This window comes from Cucurbita moschata, unplaced genomic scaffold (assembly GCF_002738365.1).
Source record: "Cucurbita moschata cultivar Rifu unplaced genomic scaffold, Cmos_1.0 Cmo_Scf00020, whole genome shotgun sequence".
NCBI classification, from domain to species: Eukaryota; Viridiplantae; Streptophyta; class Magnoliopsida; order Cucurbitales; family Cucurbitaceae; genus Cucurbita; species Cucurbita moschata.
This window is the reverse complement of record NW_019268536.1, coordinates 791,684-809,741: the sequence shown is the minus strand read 5'-3', so window position 1 is coordinate 809,741 and position 18,058 is coordinate 791,684. Positions and strand designations below refer to the sequence as shown.

Sequence of the window (18,058 nt, the reverse complement as noted above, 5' to 3'; positions counted from 1 at the left end):
TTATTATTTTTATGGGGTTGATTATGAATTAAGATGAAATTGAGGGGTTAAATTTAAAATAAGTGAAAGTAAAAGGACCTTAGCCGACACGTTTTAATAGCCGTATTTAGTTAAGGTGGAGTGGAAGGCTGAACTGAACGGAATCTATCCTTTTTGCTCTCAATTTTTTTTATTATATAAAATAAAATCCAACCCATTAATATTTATTCAATTTTAAATTTTTGTTTTTTTTATTAAATTATATTATTGTATTTATAATTACATGAAAGATTAATAAATTGATTAATTTTTATAAATAATAAATTTAGTCCAAACTTCAATATTATAATTAATTTAACATTTTCTTTAGTAATTTGCTTTGTATATTAAACCAGATGATTAATATTTTTAGTAAAATAATATTTTAATGAATTAAAAAATGATTTAAAATAAGAAATGATTTTAAGAGGTGGGAGTTTTACACGTGGGAAAATGTAGCGAAGGGAAAGCGTGTGAAAGTAAAAAAAAAAAAGAGTGGAAATAGTAAAAAAAGGAGTGGAATTAAACAAAGTGACGGTGTAGGGTTGGGTGCCCGATTGGCTTCATTTGGCATTATTATTATTATTATTATTATTATTATTATTATTATTATTATTATTACACACTACTAGACGTAACAAAGACGCAACTGCCACGTGGGCTTCAATCCTCCGTGTCAAAATTTTTATAAGTTTTAAGTTTTATTTAATTTTTGTCTTTTTAAGATTTTAATGCATGAATTTTCAACTTTAGTTTATATATTTTAAAAAATTAAATTAAAAAAAATACACGAAATAAAATAAATGTGTTAAAATATAGAGAATAAATGGAATTTTAGAAAATAATATCTAAATATTTTTTGAATAATGAATTGGATTTAAGTGAAAATAGGAAGGGTAATTATTAATGTCCCCGTGTTTGTTTCATAAATATAGCAAATGCTACTTTAATATTAAATTCTAAATTCTAAAAATACTTATAAAAGTACTTTTTAAGTGCTTTCACTTTAAAATATTTTTCTTTTTCACAAAATAAATTAAATATATAAAAATTAAACACTTCTGTATTGGGTTATATTTTAAATTATACTTAAAATTTTTAAATATTTTAAATTATTCAAATATATAATTTAGAGCGATAAAAATCATCCAAAAAAAAGAAAAAAAAGCTATATAACATAAATGGTAGACTATCAATAATAATCTGAATAATATTTTATTACGAAGAACAAATTTCTTTGGATAATAATTTGATGTTGATCGTCAAAAAAGCTCCTTCTCTATTCAAAAAAAAGTTGGTCACTTTTTTTCTCGCATAATTTGAGTTCAATGATGTGAAGAAAAAAAGAACCTTTAGCTTTACTCATTCTCTTTGTGTTATTACCGACATTAATTTTTAATTATAACTAACTTTTTTTTACCAAGGTAAATGTAGTTTAAATTATTCGTTGATATAAATAATAAGGACAATTAATATATATAATTAATTTTCTTATTTTGTAAAAAAAAAAAACTTTATTTAAAGTGTTTTTAAAATTTAAATTTTCGAAAAATAAAGATATATATTTTTAATAGTTAGACTGAAATTTGACAAAAATTATAAAAATATTTTTTAAAAATAAGATTAAATAAATAAAATTTTAACAAAAAAAAACTAATTATTAAAAATAAGAAAATAAAATCATTAAGTAACAGTTATTAATGTCTTTTCTTTTGTCATTATAATTTGTCTCAACACAAGTTAAAGAAATTATTTGAAAGTGAAATGACAAAAAAGGACACGTTAGGTCCCAACTCACCAACTCAACTACGCTCCTAAAGGGACAATTTGGCACCAACCATTGAATTAAAAAGGAACCATTTATATTTTTTATTTTAAAATTTGTAACGGTTTAAAACGTTCAAAAATAATTATTTGGTTTCTCGGTTCGAGGGCCACACCCTAACATTTTGAAACTCCATGGGTGGAAGTTTATGTTCGAGTTTTAGTTTAGTTGTCTGCTAAGTATATATTCTTGATCGACCTTTAAACGATCCTATTTATTTATTTTTTTTTAGTAAAAATAAGATCGTCACTTAAAAGTTTTATTTAAAATATTTTGTAAACAATGTTACGTGGAGGTCGTACCTCCAAAGATCCTCGTGAACACGACTCCCTAAGACAATATAGAATGTTTTTCTGATTGGGCTGCAAGCCCAAATTAATTTGGGCTCTGGTGTACCATCTTCATAAGTCCCTTTTTAAATTTTATGATAAAATAAAATGACCAAAATACCCTCTCGTTACCTTCACTTATAGCTGCCCATTGCCACCACGGCCGAAACCATCATGGTTGTTGCCACCATCCATCGTTGACTAATACAGCCTATTTTATACAACCACTGTTATTGGTTGTTAGAAACAAATTGTTGCAACCTCGTTATCTGAGACCACTCAGCTGATCACTAATAACAAATTACTGTTAGTTCATTGTATTTAATAGTTGTTGATTTTGATTACAATCTCGACGTATGGCTCAGTAAATGATGTTGTAATTTTTGTTGTAGCTGCATATGGAAAGCAATGTGACTGAAGAGAAGCGTAAGAACGGTTTGGAGGACGTCACCCCAAATAAAGAAGCAAAACAACTTACTCTAATTGAACGAGCGAAACGACGAAAAGGGTATATTTGTAATAATCGCAAAATCCTAATCAAAAGGTGGACTCCAATTTAGGGTTCTTAAATTGTTCCATGATTCATTTTTTTTGAAAAATAACGGAAAAGAACACAAGAAAAAGACTGTTTTCAACGGACAGTGGTCCCCACTAGTTCGTGCCTTTTGCCGAATTCCTTTTGAACAGCTCAGAAACCGCCATTATTTTCAAATCCACAGAACCCCAGAAGCCCAAAATCATGGCCGTCGCCATCGCCATCACCGATCTGATCTTCTTAATCATCTTAACGACCATACCATTTTCGATTTCTCAGCCAACTGAGAAAGCTCCGCCTCCCACCGCCGATTCTTGCAATGGCATCTTCTTGTCCTACAGTTTCAATCAAGGAGCCAAGCTTCCCCCAAATCTCACAGTTCTGGCACGCCAGCCGTACCGATTCGAGTCCACTCTCTCGATTCTCAACAACGGTCTTCAGGAGCTCAAGTCTTGGAAGGTTTTTGTAGGGTTTCAACACGATGAGTTCTTGGTTTCGGCCTCCGGCGCCGTCCTCGCCGATGGTAATTCTATCCCTGGTAACGTTGGTAATGGGACCGTCTTTGGTGGTTTTCCGATGAGCAACTTGAAGACGGCCATTGAAACTGCTGGGGATTTCACTCAGATGCAGGTCCAAGTCAAGTTACTTGGGACCCAATTTGGGGTTGCCCCTCCGAATAATCCGATGCCTTCCAATATATCTCTTGCCAATGATGGATATCTCTGCACCAAGCCAATTCTACAAGGTACTCCCCCCTGCCTCTCTGGTTTCTGCTGATTTATCCCTTATTTCTGCTGTTTCTAGCCCGATTCTACTCGTCTTAGCTGTGATCATGAGTTCATAAGTAATAAGTAAGAAATATATCTGCATTGATGTGAAGTCTTTTAGGAAATCAAAAGTATAGTCATAAGAGCTTGCTAAAAGTAGACAATAACATAGTACTATGGAGAGTCGTGATTTCTAACATGATATCATATCCTTACCCTTAACCTAGCCACGTCAAACAAAGAAGTTGAGACCCTTGAAAGTGTAGTCAAAAGTGACTCAAATTTTGAATCAAGGATATACTTTGTTCGAGGGCTCCATAGGACTCATGAGAGACTCTATGGTATACTTTATTCGAGGGGAGAATTATTGGGGACTCTCACATTGACTAATCAAGGGAATGATCATGAGTTTATAAGTAAGGAATACATTTCCATTGGTACGAACGCCTTTTGAAAAATCAAAAGAAAAGTCATTGGAGCGAAAGTAGACAATATCATGCCATGGTAGAGAGATCTTATACTTAAACTGGACAATATCCTACTATCGGGGAGAGTCGTGATTTCTAACACTAGGTAACCCCACGCCGTCTAGATTCCAGTGATTTATTCCAAATCTTCTGCAGTTTCTTATCAGTTGTTGGAAGATTTTACACAATCTGGGTTTCTTTCTGCTCATTATGCTTTAGCAATTTTGTTTATACAATGCTAGATTCTGGTGGTTTATTCAGTTTTTCGTAGTTTCTTATCAGTTCCTGAGTAGTTGCTAAATTTTAGAATCTGGGTATCTGCTTAGTTTCACATTGAGTATGTTTATGATTGGGAGTTCGATTAGTTCTTGGTGGGTTTTCATTTGTTGGGGGTTTTGGAAGCTTTCTTCTTCTTTTGATTCTGCCTGCAACTTTGAATTTCATTCCACAAAATATCAGGAAAGAGTGAAATGCACGTCTGTTGCTCACCCGATCCACGCGTTAAAACAAACATCACAACCAGTGAAGAGTTCTTAGCTCGTCAAAATGGTGATCTAACGATCATGTATGATGTGACAAGAACATATGATTCAAGTTACTGGGCACAAGTCACAATTTCTAACCACAATCCTCTTGGTCGTCTTGATTATTGGAAATTGAGCTGGGATTGGATGAGGGATGAGTTTATCTATTCAATGAAAGGTGCTTATCCTTCTGTTGTTGATTTTACTGAATGCATTTTTGGTAGACAAGGCACTTATTATAGGGATTTAGACTTTTTCAATGTGTTAAGTTGTAAAAGAAGGCCTACCATTGTTGATTTACCTCCAACTAAGGCTAACGACACCACTCTCGGGTCGATCCCGTTCTGTTGTCGAAATGGGACGATCTTGCCATCGCATATGGACCCGAGCAAGTCGGTTTCTGCATTTCAGATACAAGTGTTTAAAATGCCACCAGATCTTAATAGATCTCAGATTACACCACCTCAAAATTGGCAGATTAGTGGCGTTCTTAACCCGACATATAAATGTGGTCAGCCAGTGAGAGTAAGTCCTAGCGAATTCCCTGACTCGAGTGGTTTACTGTTGAATTCGACTGCTGTGGCTAGTTGGCAGATTGTTTGCAATATTACACATGTAAAGAAGGACATCCCAAAGTGCTGTGTTTCGTTTTCGTCGTACTACAATGAATCTGTCATCCCGTGCAGAACGTGTGCTTGTGGATGCTCGCTTAACTCTGCTCGTACATGTAATGCTACCTCCCCTGCAATGCTACTCCCAGCTGAAGCTCTTCTTGTTCCTTTTGAGAATAGGACTGCTATGGCTGTTGCTTGGGCTGGTCTTAAACATTTCCCGGTTCCGAACCCGATGCCTTGTTCGGATAACTGCGGTGTTAGTATCAACTGGCATTTGTATACCGATTATAGAAACGGATGGAGTGCGAGGATCACTCTCTTCAACTGGGGCGAAGTGAGCTTTGCAGATTGGTTTGCTGCAGTTCAGATGAACAAAGCAGCACCTGGCTTCCAGGCAATGTACTCGTTTAACGCAACGACCTTGGAATTGGATGGTTCGAACAGTACTATCTTTATGCAGGGTCATCCCGGACTAAACTATCTCGTCGGAGAAACAGATGGAGTGAACCCAGCTAAGGATCTGCGCGTACCTGGAAAACAGCAATCTGTAATCTCATTCACAAAGAAGAACATACAAGGTCTTAACATGGCTGCCGGAGATGGGTTCCCCACCAAGGTGTTCTTCAATGGGGAGGAATGCTTACTTCCTAAAATACTCCCTGCCAACAACATCCGAAGAAACTTAGCTCGGTTCATTCCGAGCATCCTAATGATAGGATTCGTGTTCTTGTTCATACAGCAATAGCCAGACGGGGATCGATCACATCGTGTTGGAGCTGCTGTTCATTTTTTCATTCTTTGAGGGATTCTCATGGCCTGTATTTTCTTGAGCTTTTGAAGTTTTGTAGTGTTTGTTATATTATCAGTTTGTTGAGGTAAATATTGGATAGAGTCTATATTTGTGCACAAATCTCATTGCTTTCTTATTATGCAGCAAGTTTTCAACACGAGAATCACTATCGTATATGTAACTCGAGCCTATATACCTAAAAAACAACGAGAAAATGGCTGAAACTGAAAGACAAAGATCACTAGCAACGACGTATCAACGACAATCTCAAAATTTTACGAGCACAGAAGGCTAACCAAATATGTACATGGAAGTGAACTGCATTTGCTTCGAACGTGTTATTTCAGTAAGTTAGTCATAAAGGGGATTCGAAAACCTGCAACTGCATCAAAAAACTCGATTCCGTGCGTCAAGAACACGGCAGTAATAGCCGACTCGAGCTAGTCTCTCCGAGGAAGCAGTGGAAAGAATCTGCACATATACAATGATCTGTCTAAATGGTCTGCCTGCAAGCTAAAGCAACATTCTAAACAGGAGTGTTATGATGAAACATCCATTCCAGTTCACTTTCAGCTGCTGCAATGCTTCCCTGTTGCTGTCAAATAAAACATTTACCACATCATTAATAAAAACAACCTTAAACTTCCCGAGTTTCGTCTTAGGAATGCCAGGACGATACTGCGATCTAACCTGCTTAAGAACTGCACTCATTAGGTCCTCTGGACCGAAGTGTTCAGAGAAAAGGTCGGTCTGACTGCTCGTATGAGGAGCTCTTTCAGCTTTGACTCTCACTGAACCATCGACGAAACGAGGGTCGAGTTGTTGGCTCATACTTTGTTCGTTCCCATTGTCACTTCGTTCGTCCAACAAGAACATGGCCTTGCCTGCGGTAGATGTGTTCCTGTTTTGTCCATTTTGTTGGCTAGAGGCAGCATACCCTTGTTGAGCGAAAGCTGAGGGTGGAACGTCGAGACTACCTTGAGACGTATCAAACGTCACACCAACATGTTGCAAGTCCCAATCATGGGGCTTCTGAGGATGCAGGTCCCTAAACATATCATAGTTTGGCACAAAACCTTCCGATCGTTTAATGTTCGAGTTAACGTCATCGGGGAATCTTCCCTTTGGTACGACACTCGACATTCCTGGGGTACTTTGAAGAGGAAAACTATTACCAGGCAATTCGGGGAAATTTAACATTGTTGCAGCTGGTGAAACTACACTGTACCCTCCACTGGCCTTTCCATTCGGCAAAATTGGCTGCTGCGATGTCGGTGGAAGCCTCGTTACGCTCGTTGGGGTACTTTCTTTGAGAATCTGTGCTCTAGCTTGTGGTTGAGAGCTAGATTGGCTTCCTCGTGTACTAACTTGCATTGTCATGTTCCCATGAGATTGCGACGATTGCTGCAGATTAGCAAGCTGTTTCGGCTCCATCGTTGTTGGGATTCCATGAAGTAGATTCATCGATTTACTACCATTCAAATGTCGCTGTTGCTCGTCACCGAATCTCAACTTCGGATTTTCGAAGCTAAAAATGTGGTTCCTTTGATCTACAAGAGGTATAGGCATGCTCGATTTCACTGTAGACCTACCGAATCCAGCTGCTTGAAGTGTAGCAAGGCTTTGTGGCTGGAGCTGACCAGCAGCAGCGAGAGTTCGAAGATCAAGACCGTTCAACGACGAGCCAAACACGTCTTGGGCACTCATGAACGTGTTGTTTAAATTACTCTGGTGTTGTGTGATTCCACTTACTCTTCTCAGGTACAAACGATATTTCTATACATTAAACGTGCAGCCTAGTTATAGATAAACGCTCATGAAAACGAACGAGACGGTCAGCGATCCTTACCTGAAGGTGGCTGGCAACGTTTTCTCTAGTGAGTCCAGGGACATTCATCAACTCGAGTATCTTCTTCGGAACAGCCTCTGTAATTTACAAAGGTTAGCAAAAACAGATACTAAATGAATGCAAGAGAAGATGAGAGAAAAATCCATACTATCAATTCCTAGTTGATTAACAGCAGCCATAAACTGTTGATGGAGCTCAACGGACCAAACGACCCTCGGTTTCTTTAAGGTCGATGAATCGTCCCTCTCCTCGACGTCTTCTACGTCCTCCTTCCTCCTCTTTGAGTTCTTCCAACTCCCTTCATTAGCAGACGATGAATAATCTGCATCTTCATTAGTTTTCTGCTGTCGATCGACGACATCATCGACACATCCCGATTGCTCCAAGTCTTTCCATTCATTCTTCCGCTTACGAACAACGTGCTGCCATATGTTCTTTAACGCTTCAATTCGAACAGGTTTTATTAAATAGTCACAAGCACCATGAGTTACTCCCTTCATGACGACGTTTTTCCCGTCATCCACCGACATCACTACATAAGTCAGCTCGTTAGGAACCAGTTGATCAAGCTAAGCTACATCATTCAGTATTAAGTATTTTGAAAACTTACTGATTACAGGCAAGTCCATTTCTAATCCTATGTATTCCAGAAGTTTGAATCCATCCATGTCTGGCATGTGGACATCGCTTAAAACGATATCGAACCCGTTTTTGTATCGTCTGAGAAGAGACAATGCATCCTCGGCTCGACTACAATTCGTTACTGAAACACTCAAAAACCAGACAACTTGTTCGTTAATAACACAGCTTCCGGTGTCTTAAAAGACAGACAACCTGATAAACATGTTCCCTAATCCAAACATGGGCAACTCAGAAGAGTACAGCAAACGAGTCAAAATTAGAACAAACTAGCTCAAGTCCACCGCTACCAGATATTGTCCGTTTTGGCCTATTACGTATCGCTGTCAACCTCACAGTTTTAAAACACGTCTATTAGGGAGAAGTGTTCACACCTTTATAAGGAATGTTTCGTTCTTCTTTCCAACCAATGTGAGATTTCACAATCCACCACCCTTAGGGGCCAGCGTCAAGGGTCAGCGTCCTTGCTAGCACACTGTTCAGTGTCTAGCTCTAATACCATTTGTAACAGCTCAAGCCCACCGCTAGCAAATAGTGTCCGCTTTAGCCCGTTACATATCGTCATCAGCCTCACGATTTTAAAATACGTCGACTAGGGAGAAGTTTCCACATCCTTATAAGGAATGCTTTGTTCCCCTTTCTAACTGATGTGAGATCTCACAATCCACTCCCCTTAAGGGCCCAGTGTCCTTGCTAGCACACCGCCCAGTGTCTAGCTCTAATACCATTTATAATAGCTCAAGCCCACCGCTAGCCGATATTATCCGCTTTGGTCGTTACAATCGCCGTTAGCCTCACAGTTTCAAACCGCATCTACTAGGGAGAAGTTTCCACACCCATATAAGGAATGCTTCGTTCCCCTCTCCAACCGATAAGAGATCTCACAATCCACCCCCTTAGAGGCCCAACGTCCTCGCTGCCACACTGTCCGGTGTCTGGCTCTAATACCATTTGTAACAGCTTAAGCCCACCACTGACAGATATTTTCCACTTTAGCCCATTACATATCGCTATCAGCCTCACGATTCTAAAACGCATCTACTATGGAGAGGTTTCCACACCCTTACAAGGAATGCTTCATTCTCCTCTCCAACCTACGTAGAATCGGGTCGTTACACTATATCCCAATCCTAAGTACCAAAAGGGCACTCAAATCTCAAATTGAAACTCAAGGAACAAGGAAACCGCAGCAAACCAATATCAGAAATAGCAGTAATTTCACCAGCAGACCCAACAAACTACCATATCGCATATGCGTACTTCAGAAACGAAGTGAATAACACAGATTCAAAGGTTCCATAACCTAAAAACAACAATCATATCACTTGGGATTGAGAAATTTTACCATCATAGCGGCAAATACGAAGCATCTTCTCCAAGATCATCAGACAGGTCGGATCATCATCCACAACAAGAACACGAAGCCCGATCGGAAACTGGTCGGGAACAGCTTCGCCGCCTTTCCTTATAGAGCTCGAACTCGCCGTAGACATCGATCCCTCAACTTGATTCAGATTTACCCTTCAATACCCCAAATCTTAAACCAATGAAATCAATACAAATACCCAAAATCGAGATACCTGCATTTCACCCTTCGGGAAAATTAGCCGAAATCAGAGATAGAATAAGGAAAATCGGCGTTTGAAACGGAAATTTTTATATACAGCACTGAGCGATTGGAGCAGAGCGGTTGAAGAGCCCAGTTTCTGCTTGGTGCTCGATTTCTCTGTTATTTAGGAGCTCGTGGTTCATTGGTTTATTGTAATGTATTTTATTCACGACCCAGCTCCACTCCACTAGGATTAGAGTTAACCCACGGCTCCCGTCTACGGCTCCCGTCTACTGTTAGTAGATATTGTTGTCTTTACTGCTATGGAGAGATTTCCACACTTAGACAGTATGAGATCTCTTTTCTTCGTAGAAATAAGAGATAACAAAATTACTATTAAAATAGAACGACCATAAACGTCTTAATTAAGATAAGCGTTCATTCCAAATTTTGATGGCTACCTAAAAGGAAGCATCTTTGACGTATGAGAGTATTCTTTCTTCTTTTCGTCGTTAGTCAACATCTATCTACCATATGATATAGATAAACCCCAACAAACTCGTTTTTACGATTTTATCCGTTCAAAGAGAATTTGTCTTCGTTAAAAGTATTAAAACTGTATGTTTTATAGTCATGTCATGTCATTGTTTAGAGTTCAGATGTGATCGTTGTTTAAGTGAAATCAGAATTTAGTTGAATTACACTCAAGTTGATTTTTTTTTCGTCTTTTTTCTGTTGTCAGATATTAGAATATATACTTCGTCCTCTACATATTTTTTTACTCGGCCCCACGGAAAATGAGACATGTTTATCTTTATCCTTGACTTACGTAACTCCCGAAACTTTCTAGCTCGTAAAGATATAATACATTTGTCTTTAGACCCAATTCTTACTAAAATAATTTGAAATGAATTCAATCTTGTTTCTTATTCTTACGTTCTCGATTTTAATCCCGGTAATTTCGAGATAGATTAGGGTTTATAAAGTGTTATCCACGTAATTTTTTGTAATTATTATTTTATTTTATTATTTTATTAGTTCAAGTTCCTAGGAATATGCTAAATGATTGATAAAAGCAACAGTAATTCATATAATCTCTTGAAAATATAAAAAATACACTTTTTTTTAATCCATTTTTATATTAATAAATGTTAAAGTTAACAATAAAATTCGTTCAATAAAACTTTCTAAATTCTAAATAAATAAATCCTTAAATTATTTATTTACTTAATTTAATAAAAATTGGTTAAAAAATATGATATAAAATTTAAAAATTAGAGACGTTTTTTTAATTACCATTTTTAATTTAAATTTTAATTAAAAAAAAATGAAGATTTGTGCTTTTGAGAAGAGACGGCCACGCGCGGGCGCGAGTATTAAAGAAAGTGGGAGCCGCGTGCAGTGCTTTTAGTTGGATTTCAGGTGATTAGGACAACCATGCCACGTGGCAACTAATGCAACTTTGACTAAATTCCAAATCCTCTTTTTCACTTACTTCGGATCAAAACTTACCCACTTTGCATTTTCCACGTGGCAACTATCCACTTCTTCCAACTTTCTACGTTCTTTTCACATCTGCTTCAGCGGAATCTTTTTCAACCGACACCTAGCTTACCGAATCAGTTGGACACAGATGAGAATGCATGCTCCGAAAGATAGGGTCGAGTCTGATACATCAAACGTCTACTCAATATCCTTGTACGAGTCCACAATCACTACACGAGATGAACCTCGGTTTAGTGAATTGAAGTTGGTCTTAGGTGTAATAGGACTCCCAGTTAGTACGAGCCATCGAGTAATTGTATGGTTAGAAAGAGAAATATCCGCCGGGATACAACAACGTATTGGACTTGAAATAGTAATACAATAAAATGAATTATCCGTTTATAAAAAATATTATAATGGTTTAATTAAATTATGTGTTTAGTTTTTTCGAATTAATCTTAAAAATTAAATTATTAATATTTGAAGATGACACGTGGGACGATCTAATTCGGCGAGATGGGGGCCCACGATAACACGGAAAAGAAAAGTGGGCCGAAGTGGAACTATTTGGGCTGGGCTCCGCCGTCTTACATCACTGTTAGGCCCACTTCCAACGCACGTGCGCCCACAACGCGGTCGTGTCTATTAAAATTTTAAGTCGGTGCATCTGGGCGGGCCCAAAATGCAATTATCATATAAAAAAGGGCCATTTATTTATTTATTTATTCGAGTAAAAGGGCAAAATGACAATTTAGTACTTTTCTTTTTGCATCACAGCCGTCCATTTGGAGAGGGATCTGGAGGTGCTTTAAAGCCCACGTCAACGACAGAACCCTACGTGTGAACGTGAGCTTTTTTCCTTTTGGGACTTTTTTGGGTTCATCCGTATCCATATATCCCTTATCATTAAATAAAAATTTAAAAATATTCGGAATAAAAATATTTCAACAATATCTTTAAATTTTCAACCGTTTCCATTCGTTACATATTTTAAGTGAATTGTGTTATCATGAATAAGCTGCAGGGTGATCATAGCAATTTTGTAAAGTATATTGGTGGTGATGTAGTTAAGTGACTAAATATAGCTTTGACTATTGGTATTAAATACGTGATCTTACTCGAACTAGCAAAGCTTCAACCCAAGTGAGCTAGATGACTCAGGTCTTATCTTTATTGGGACGTGGGCCATAATTCACATGGGGTAAAGTTAGAACTCTTTTCACCTTTTTTTCTCCATTATTATCATTGGTGGCTTGTGGGTCTTCTCCTAGTTTTGGAACTTATTTTTTTATTATCTTGTTTATGAGAAATATGTTTGGAATAATGGTCCTCTACATTGGTGTGATAGTCTATATCGAGTGTAAGCTCTCATGGGTTTGGTTTTAATTTCACCAATGTATCTCGTACCAATTGAGAGAGTGAGATTCCAACAATTGAGATAGTGAGATATGAGATCTCACAATCCATTCTTCTATTGAGAGAGTGAGATTCCAACAATTGAGACAGTGAGATATGAGATCTCACAATCCATTATTGTTTGAGACCTAACATTTTTGCTGGTACTCGTTTTGCTTTCCCACAAGAGAATAGGTAAATTGAGGAGAAGAGGTATGATTGGGTTGCCTGCCATGAACTCTCTCCTCCTCTAAGTTTGCAAAGATCAAGAAGGGATTTGGGGAATCTTCATGAATCATGAGAGAGAATATAGTTTCTTAGTGTTGTAATGTTTGTGATAATTCCATGCATTACCCCTCCAACTCAATTATTAATTTATTCATGTGGGCCTGGGCCTCACCAAATGGAACTATTATAATAAAAAGGTCGGATAAAAATGAACAAATAAATATTTGCTCTCGTTGAGAGTCGAACTCAAGACCTCCCGCTTACTAAACGGGTGCTCTAACCAACTGAGCTACGAGAGCCACCTGTTAACAGGGTAAATTATAATATATATATATATATATATTATTTTGTACTGACAATGAGATAATTTATTTTACAATTTCGATTAGGTTAGGAAATATGTAAATATTTTATCAATTAGATTAGGATCCATTTTTGTTCTAGAAGTTTGGTGATTTGAACCTTCGACGTTTTAGTTTATGATATTTATATTAACTAGTTGAACTATGTTTGTAAGGGTACTTTTAATATAAAAAAAAAAAGAAATCTATTCATGAATAAATGTAGCCTAGAGATTTGTGTATACTTATAAAGAGAGAGAAATATAGAATAAAAGCTAATATCAATTCCACCCTGTTAGTGTTATCAAATAGTTTGTTCATAAAGGGCACCCAAGTTTTCCTACATTCATTCTATTTCAATATTCAAGTGCATCCTTTTTATTATATTTGGATGAGGTTTTTTTCCTTTTTAGAAAGAAGAAATTCACAATTTATTGATAAAAATAGGAGAAAAGATAATTAAAGACCTATCACCAGTATTGATAGGGTCTTCAAATCTGCGAAATCCATGAAACGTTTGAAAAAGAACTTGATCTCAACCTTCCATAAAAAAGAAAAAAGAAAAAAAATGCAAGACGATAGGGTTTGCCCAACCACTAACATCGTTATCTTTTGGACGTAGAACAATGTAGTTTCACGGTGCTTGAGAAACACAAGTTTGATTGAAGATTGGAGAAGGGAGGTGGATTGACAATTCGTCACAAAATACTGAATTCTCTTTCGAGTATGACCGTTCCAAAAGATGGCCTTATTACTTGAGATATATAGGAAAATCAACCTACGAACACAAACACGAAAGAAGATAAAAGTAAAGTTGCTCTTTCAAACTAAGATTGCATTTGACATGCCATTTTGAAAAGGAAAATTTTAAGCAGAGCAGTTAAACATACTGGAAGAAAGGTAAACAAGCAAGTTCTCTAAAAGCAGATGAAATGCTTTATAACATTTTTAAAAGCCTGTTAAACACACACAATCAAATGCAACCAAATGTACAATTCAGCTCACATGGACAAGTATTCAAATCAGAATTATGCACATGGTTGGTACAGCCCAGATTCAACCTAAATGGAAGTCCAAACCTCCACCCTACACTAACTTCAAATATCAATCTCAAACCTGGTGGGCCATTGTTAAGTTCCAAACTCCTAAACATGACACCATGACAATGATGCAAGTCTATTTGTTTAGATATCACTACTTTTGAAACTTTGAAGGGGGGCAAAGTTCAACATATCTATAAAGGAATCACAGCTAGGAAAGAAAGTGAACTAATATGACAATACAGTATAAACATGCTGCCTAACAGTAGTTCAAATCATATGAAGCAGATTTAGATGTATTGCAAAACAGAGATTTAAAGCAGAGCAGCAATTACATTACCACATGAACTGTTGAATACTCTGTTAATGCAGCAAAGATTGTAGTTAACATACTAGATATACTTTTCATCATTATAGTGGAGCCAGTGAAAGTTACAAATCTAACCCACAATTTAAAGTTAAAAAAGAAAAAGAAAAAAAAAAGAATGGAGGTGTTGTTCTTGACAGCAGTTTCTCCACTGTCCACAACCACCGATATTCCGATCATCACTCATTTCTCAACACATGGAAGAATAGACTAATACCATAGGGGATTGACGTTCCCAGAATAACAACTATCCTAAAGCCAATCCCCATATCAACCGCAATGTTACTATCAACATCATTCTCCCTGTACAAAACCCTTTATATGGTCAAGTAGAAATTCAAAAAAAGAAAAAGAAAAAGAAAAAAACCCTCAAAGATGCCATATAAACTTTCACAACATTCAGGAGAAGAGAGTTTCTTTGGACTTAAATCCCCTCACATTAATGCATCATGCATAATATCCTTCCTTATCATCTCCCGAATGAGCTATGAGATGAGAAAAATCTGTAATCAGGATGGTTCACGTTTAATAACCTAAGCCAGTATTCAGCATCTTGCCACAAAGATTGAGCCTTTGAACATTCCTCGGTACCAGTCGAATTCCAAAAAGGAAGTTTGAACTTATAGGAAGCAAGTCCAAATATTGGCAACTGCAGTTTGAGAGGGCAATCCGCAGTGTACACCTCTCTAACTCTTGGCCATTGGAATTGCAAACCATCAGAGCTGATGCCTGCTCCAAAACACACGCCATGATTGCCCGTTTGATAATGTTCTTCTTATGAACGTCTTTCTTATAAAAGCAATTTATGAAAATCTTAATAGCACAAGCCAATGGTAGACTATGACTTTATTACAAAATAGGCATATTGCAGCTTTTCCTAAGAAATAAACACTATCCTAGGTTTTCTGCAACAATATTACCAAAAATTCAATTCTTCATTTTTTTTTTCTATATTGACAAATACTCGAGACTTCTAGTCACAGCAGATGTTTTTCCATAATACAGTTATTAAATGTGATAAAAGAATATATAGTACTTAACTAGTTGAATGTAGCCATTGATATCAATTGTACTGAAAAGCAATACATTCTGATTTTAAACTAAACTGAACAAAAGGCACGCAGAACATAAAATAGCACAAAGAATGGCTTGATGACATATATATTTATATGCAGAAGAAAATGATGAGGAAATACCTTGAAATGCTGTTGACAGATTGTGGAAGGTCAAGAAACAAGCATCAAGACTTTGTAGAGTTGGACCTGTGGGAATCCGATAAATGGGATACCTTCAAAGAACAAATAACTATGTCAGATTGAAAGATTCGATCATAATAACATGTAATCCAGAGGAGACAAAACATACCATGCCACCGAAATCCAACTGGAAGGAGATAAATCACAGCTCCTATATGTCTTTAATTCAGGAAAACGGGATGCAAGGATAGTGATCTGTTGAATGCAAGTTAATGTTAGTTAAAATGAAGAGGGAGGGTGTAATAAAGCCAAATAAAAACACGCCAACCTTATCGGTTAATGGTTCGCGACAAAATGGTGGATCACGCTCCATGTATTCAAATACAAGCTGACCATGATGGTAGCAAGAGTCACTTTCATCACTCGATGACTCGGCAGAAGGTGTATTCATTTGAAGAGCTCTCTGTGACCCTGAAATACTTGAGTCCTGAATACACTCATCCTGAAGATTGGCCTTGGTTTTTTTTTCTGCCCCACAATTACTGCTTCCGTCACTACTTGTTTCCTTTGAAGACTCAGCATCACTATCTGTACCACGCCTTCTACTACAAAACACAATATAAAATAACAAATTCACTAACCACTCCCGTGTACCCAATTGCAGACAACACTTAATGTAAATAGCACCCGTAATAATACCGATTGACGATTCCCAGAAAACCCATGACATTGCCACGTTTACCAGCTCAAAAAACAATAACACCATTTCCATATTAATAAATCTATAATGCAAATATAATTTAGAATAAGGCATTTAAATAACATAATCTAGAAAATATAAATGGCTAATAAGGAAAAGTATTAATACTGTTAAACCCAAAGTATGTGTTCAACAAGGAAGCAACCATATACGAAGTGTGGAATATGAACAATTTCCCAAGATAAAAAGGCACTCCACCTTTCCCCATTTCAACCCAATTGAAGATCCAAAGGCAATAACACCCTTGCAAAGTAAATATTAAAAAGATCTACATATTGCACGATCCTGGACAATATTAATTGAAGCTAGCATTCCTAATAATGTAATCCAATCAACTGTCGTCAGAATGAAGCTAGCATTCCTATTAATGTAATCTAAGCAAATCCTGATATCTCAAACAAAATTATAGTCGGGGACAATTTTATCATTTCTAAACAAACCACATAGATGCATAACTTATCAAATTTAATACACTGAAAAACATCTCAGGCCATGAAACTAGAAGGGAAGTTAACAAAATATGTTGCATGAACTGAATAGAAATAAGAACATGGTGTTATATGGATAATTTGTCACCTTAGGGCAGAGGACTTTGATGGATAGATATAGAGTTGAATGCCGGACAGATATGGAACATAGTACTGTACTACTGAGTCACTACCATTTAACAATAGAGGGATACCAGCACCGTACGCACTCCATTCCTTGTAAGATTCCCAAAGATCCCCGAGCACAAAATAAGGAAGTGCCTCTGGGACTTCACGAGTTCTCCATCCCCTCAGCCTCGTCTGATGAGGGCCGAAAAGGCCAATTACAGGAGTAATTAATGATTTGAAAAATTGAAGTAAGGTCAGGTTGTAAAGAAAAGCAACTTAGCTAGAATCCGTATACAACTTCTTAATCGATATCATAGTGAAGCAAAAAATATGGAAATTAAAAGAAGAAACTAACACTAAAGTTATAGTGACCACAGAGACAATGTAGAAGCACAAAAGGGACGATGGAGGGGCCTTAAGAATAACAGTAAAGAAATCTATTAAAGAAAAAAACCAAGAGCATTAACATAAAACGAAGGGAAGATTCCAACATCTTCCTCAAGATTAACCAACTTAACCATAACATCTCTTGGACCTAATAAATGCAAGAACCATGATCAATTGCTCTCTACAAACATAACACTAGTTCATACAAACAAATGTCGATTTCCATCACAATGAGTAGTTATTAAGTCCAGCAAGCAAATTCAAAACTCCACGTCTAACAATTAACCTAAAAAACCAAAGCAGAAACATGAAGGAAAAAAAAAAAAAAAAAAAAAAAAAAAAAAAAAAAAAAAAAAA

At 36.7% G+C, this 18,058-nt stretch overlaps 3 protein-coding genes and 1 non-coding gene across 7 annotated transcripts in view; 1 reads left to right on the top strand and 3 right to left on the bottom strand.

Moving 5' to 3' along the window:
- Positions 1-2,803: 2,803 nt before the first annotated feature.
- LOC111457540 (COBRA-like protein 7) lies at positions 2,804-6,026 on the top strand. 2 transcript variants are annotated; one of them, XR_002712954.1, is made up of 3 exons: positions 2,804-3,452; positions 4,401-5,879; positions 5,912-6,026. XR_002712954.1 is itself a non-coding variant. In XM_023099792.1 (2 exons), exons 1-2 carry the CDS (start codon positions 2,912-2,914, stop codon positions 5,822-5,824), a joined length of 1,965 nt encoding a protein of 654 aa, XP_022955560.1. In that variant the 5' UTR covers positions 2,804-2,911; the 3' UTR covers positions 5,825-6,026. The 2 variants fall into 2 exon arrangements, 1 of the variants encoding a protein (XP_022955560.1); XM_023099792.1 differs by having other exon boundaries at positions 4,401-6,026.
- Positions 6,027-6,103: 77 nt separating this feature from the next.
- On the bottom strand, positions 6,104-10,110 carry LOC111457541 (two-component response regulator ARR1-like). Of its 2 annotated transcripts, XM_023099794.1 has the most exons (7): positions 9,938-10,110; positions 9,703-9,861; positions 8,329-8,481; positions 7,867-8,250; positions 7,719-7,795; positions 6,560-7,645; positions 6,104-6,464 (listed from the first exon to the last, which is right to left on the bottom strand). In XM_023099794.1, the coding sequence occupies exons 2-7, from the start codon at positions 9,848-9,850 to the stop codon at positions 6,396-6,398; spliced, it is 1,917 nt and encodes a 638-aa protein (XP_022955562.1). In that variant the 5' UTR covers positions 9,851-9,861; positions 9,938-10,110; the 3' UTR covers positions 6,104-6,395. The 2 variants fall into 2 exon arrangements, with proteins under 2 accessions (XP_022955562.1, XP_022955561.1); XM_023099793.1 differs by having other exon boundaries at positions 9,703-10,110.
- Positions 10,111-13,239: 3,129 nt separating this feature from the next.
- On the bottom strand, positions 13,240-13,313 carry TRNAT-AGU. Its single transcript has one exon. It is a non-coding gene; the product is annotated as a tRNA-Thr (tRNA).
- Positions 13,314-13,973: 660 nt separating this feature from the next.
- The window catches only part of LOC111457542, a 4,967-nt gene continuing 882 nt past the window's right edge, over positions 13,974-18,058 (bottom strand). Inside the window, exons 2-6 of one of the 2 annotated variants that reach the window (XM_023099796.1) lie at positions 17,295-17,506; positions 16,287-16,563; positions 16,128-16,213; positions 15,959-16,050; positions 13,974-14,133 (exon numbers count right to left, since the gene is read on the bottom strand). In XM_023099796.1, coding sequence (XP_022955564.1) covers positions 14,129-14,133; positions 15,959-16,050; positions 16,128-16,213; positions 16,287-16,563; positions 17,295-17,506 — 672 coding nt within the window. In that variant the 3' untranslated portion in view covers positions 13,974-14,128. Of the gene's footprint in view, positions 14,134-14,708; positions 15,492-15,958; positions 16,051-16,127; positions 16,214-16,286; positions 16,564-17,294; positions 17,507-18,058 lie in introns of those variants that run through there. The other variant, XM_023099795.1, reaches the window with a different exon arrangement.

What these genes read in the sequence shown, in the direction of transcription:
- LOC111457540 (XM_023099792.1), top strand. Translation starts at nt 2,912, where the DNA reads ATGGCCGTCGCCATCGCCATCACCGATCTGATCTTCTTAATCATCTTA. An exon ending in CACCAAGCCAATTCTACAAG is followed by an intron (nt 3,453 to 4,400) that starts GTACTCCCCCCT and finishes ACAAAATATCAG; the next exon opens with GAAAGAGTGAAATGCACGTC.
- LOC111457541 (XM_023099793.1), bottom strand. Translation starts at nt 9,850, where the DNA reads ATGTCTACGGCGAGTTCGAGCTCTATAAGGAAAGGCGGCGAAGCTGTT. An exon ending in TCGTATTTGCCGCTATGATG is followed by an intron (nt 8,482 to 9,702) that starts GTAAAATTTCTC and finishes TGAGTGTTTCAG; the next exon opens with TAACGAATTGTAGTCGAGCC. An exon ending in AATGGACTTGCCTGTAATCA is followed by an intron (nt 8,251 to 8,328) that starts GTAAGTTTTCAA and finishes TGACTTATGTAG; the next exon opens with TGATGTCGGTGGATGACGGG.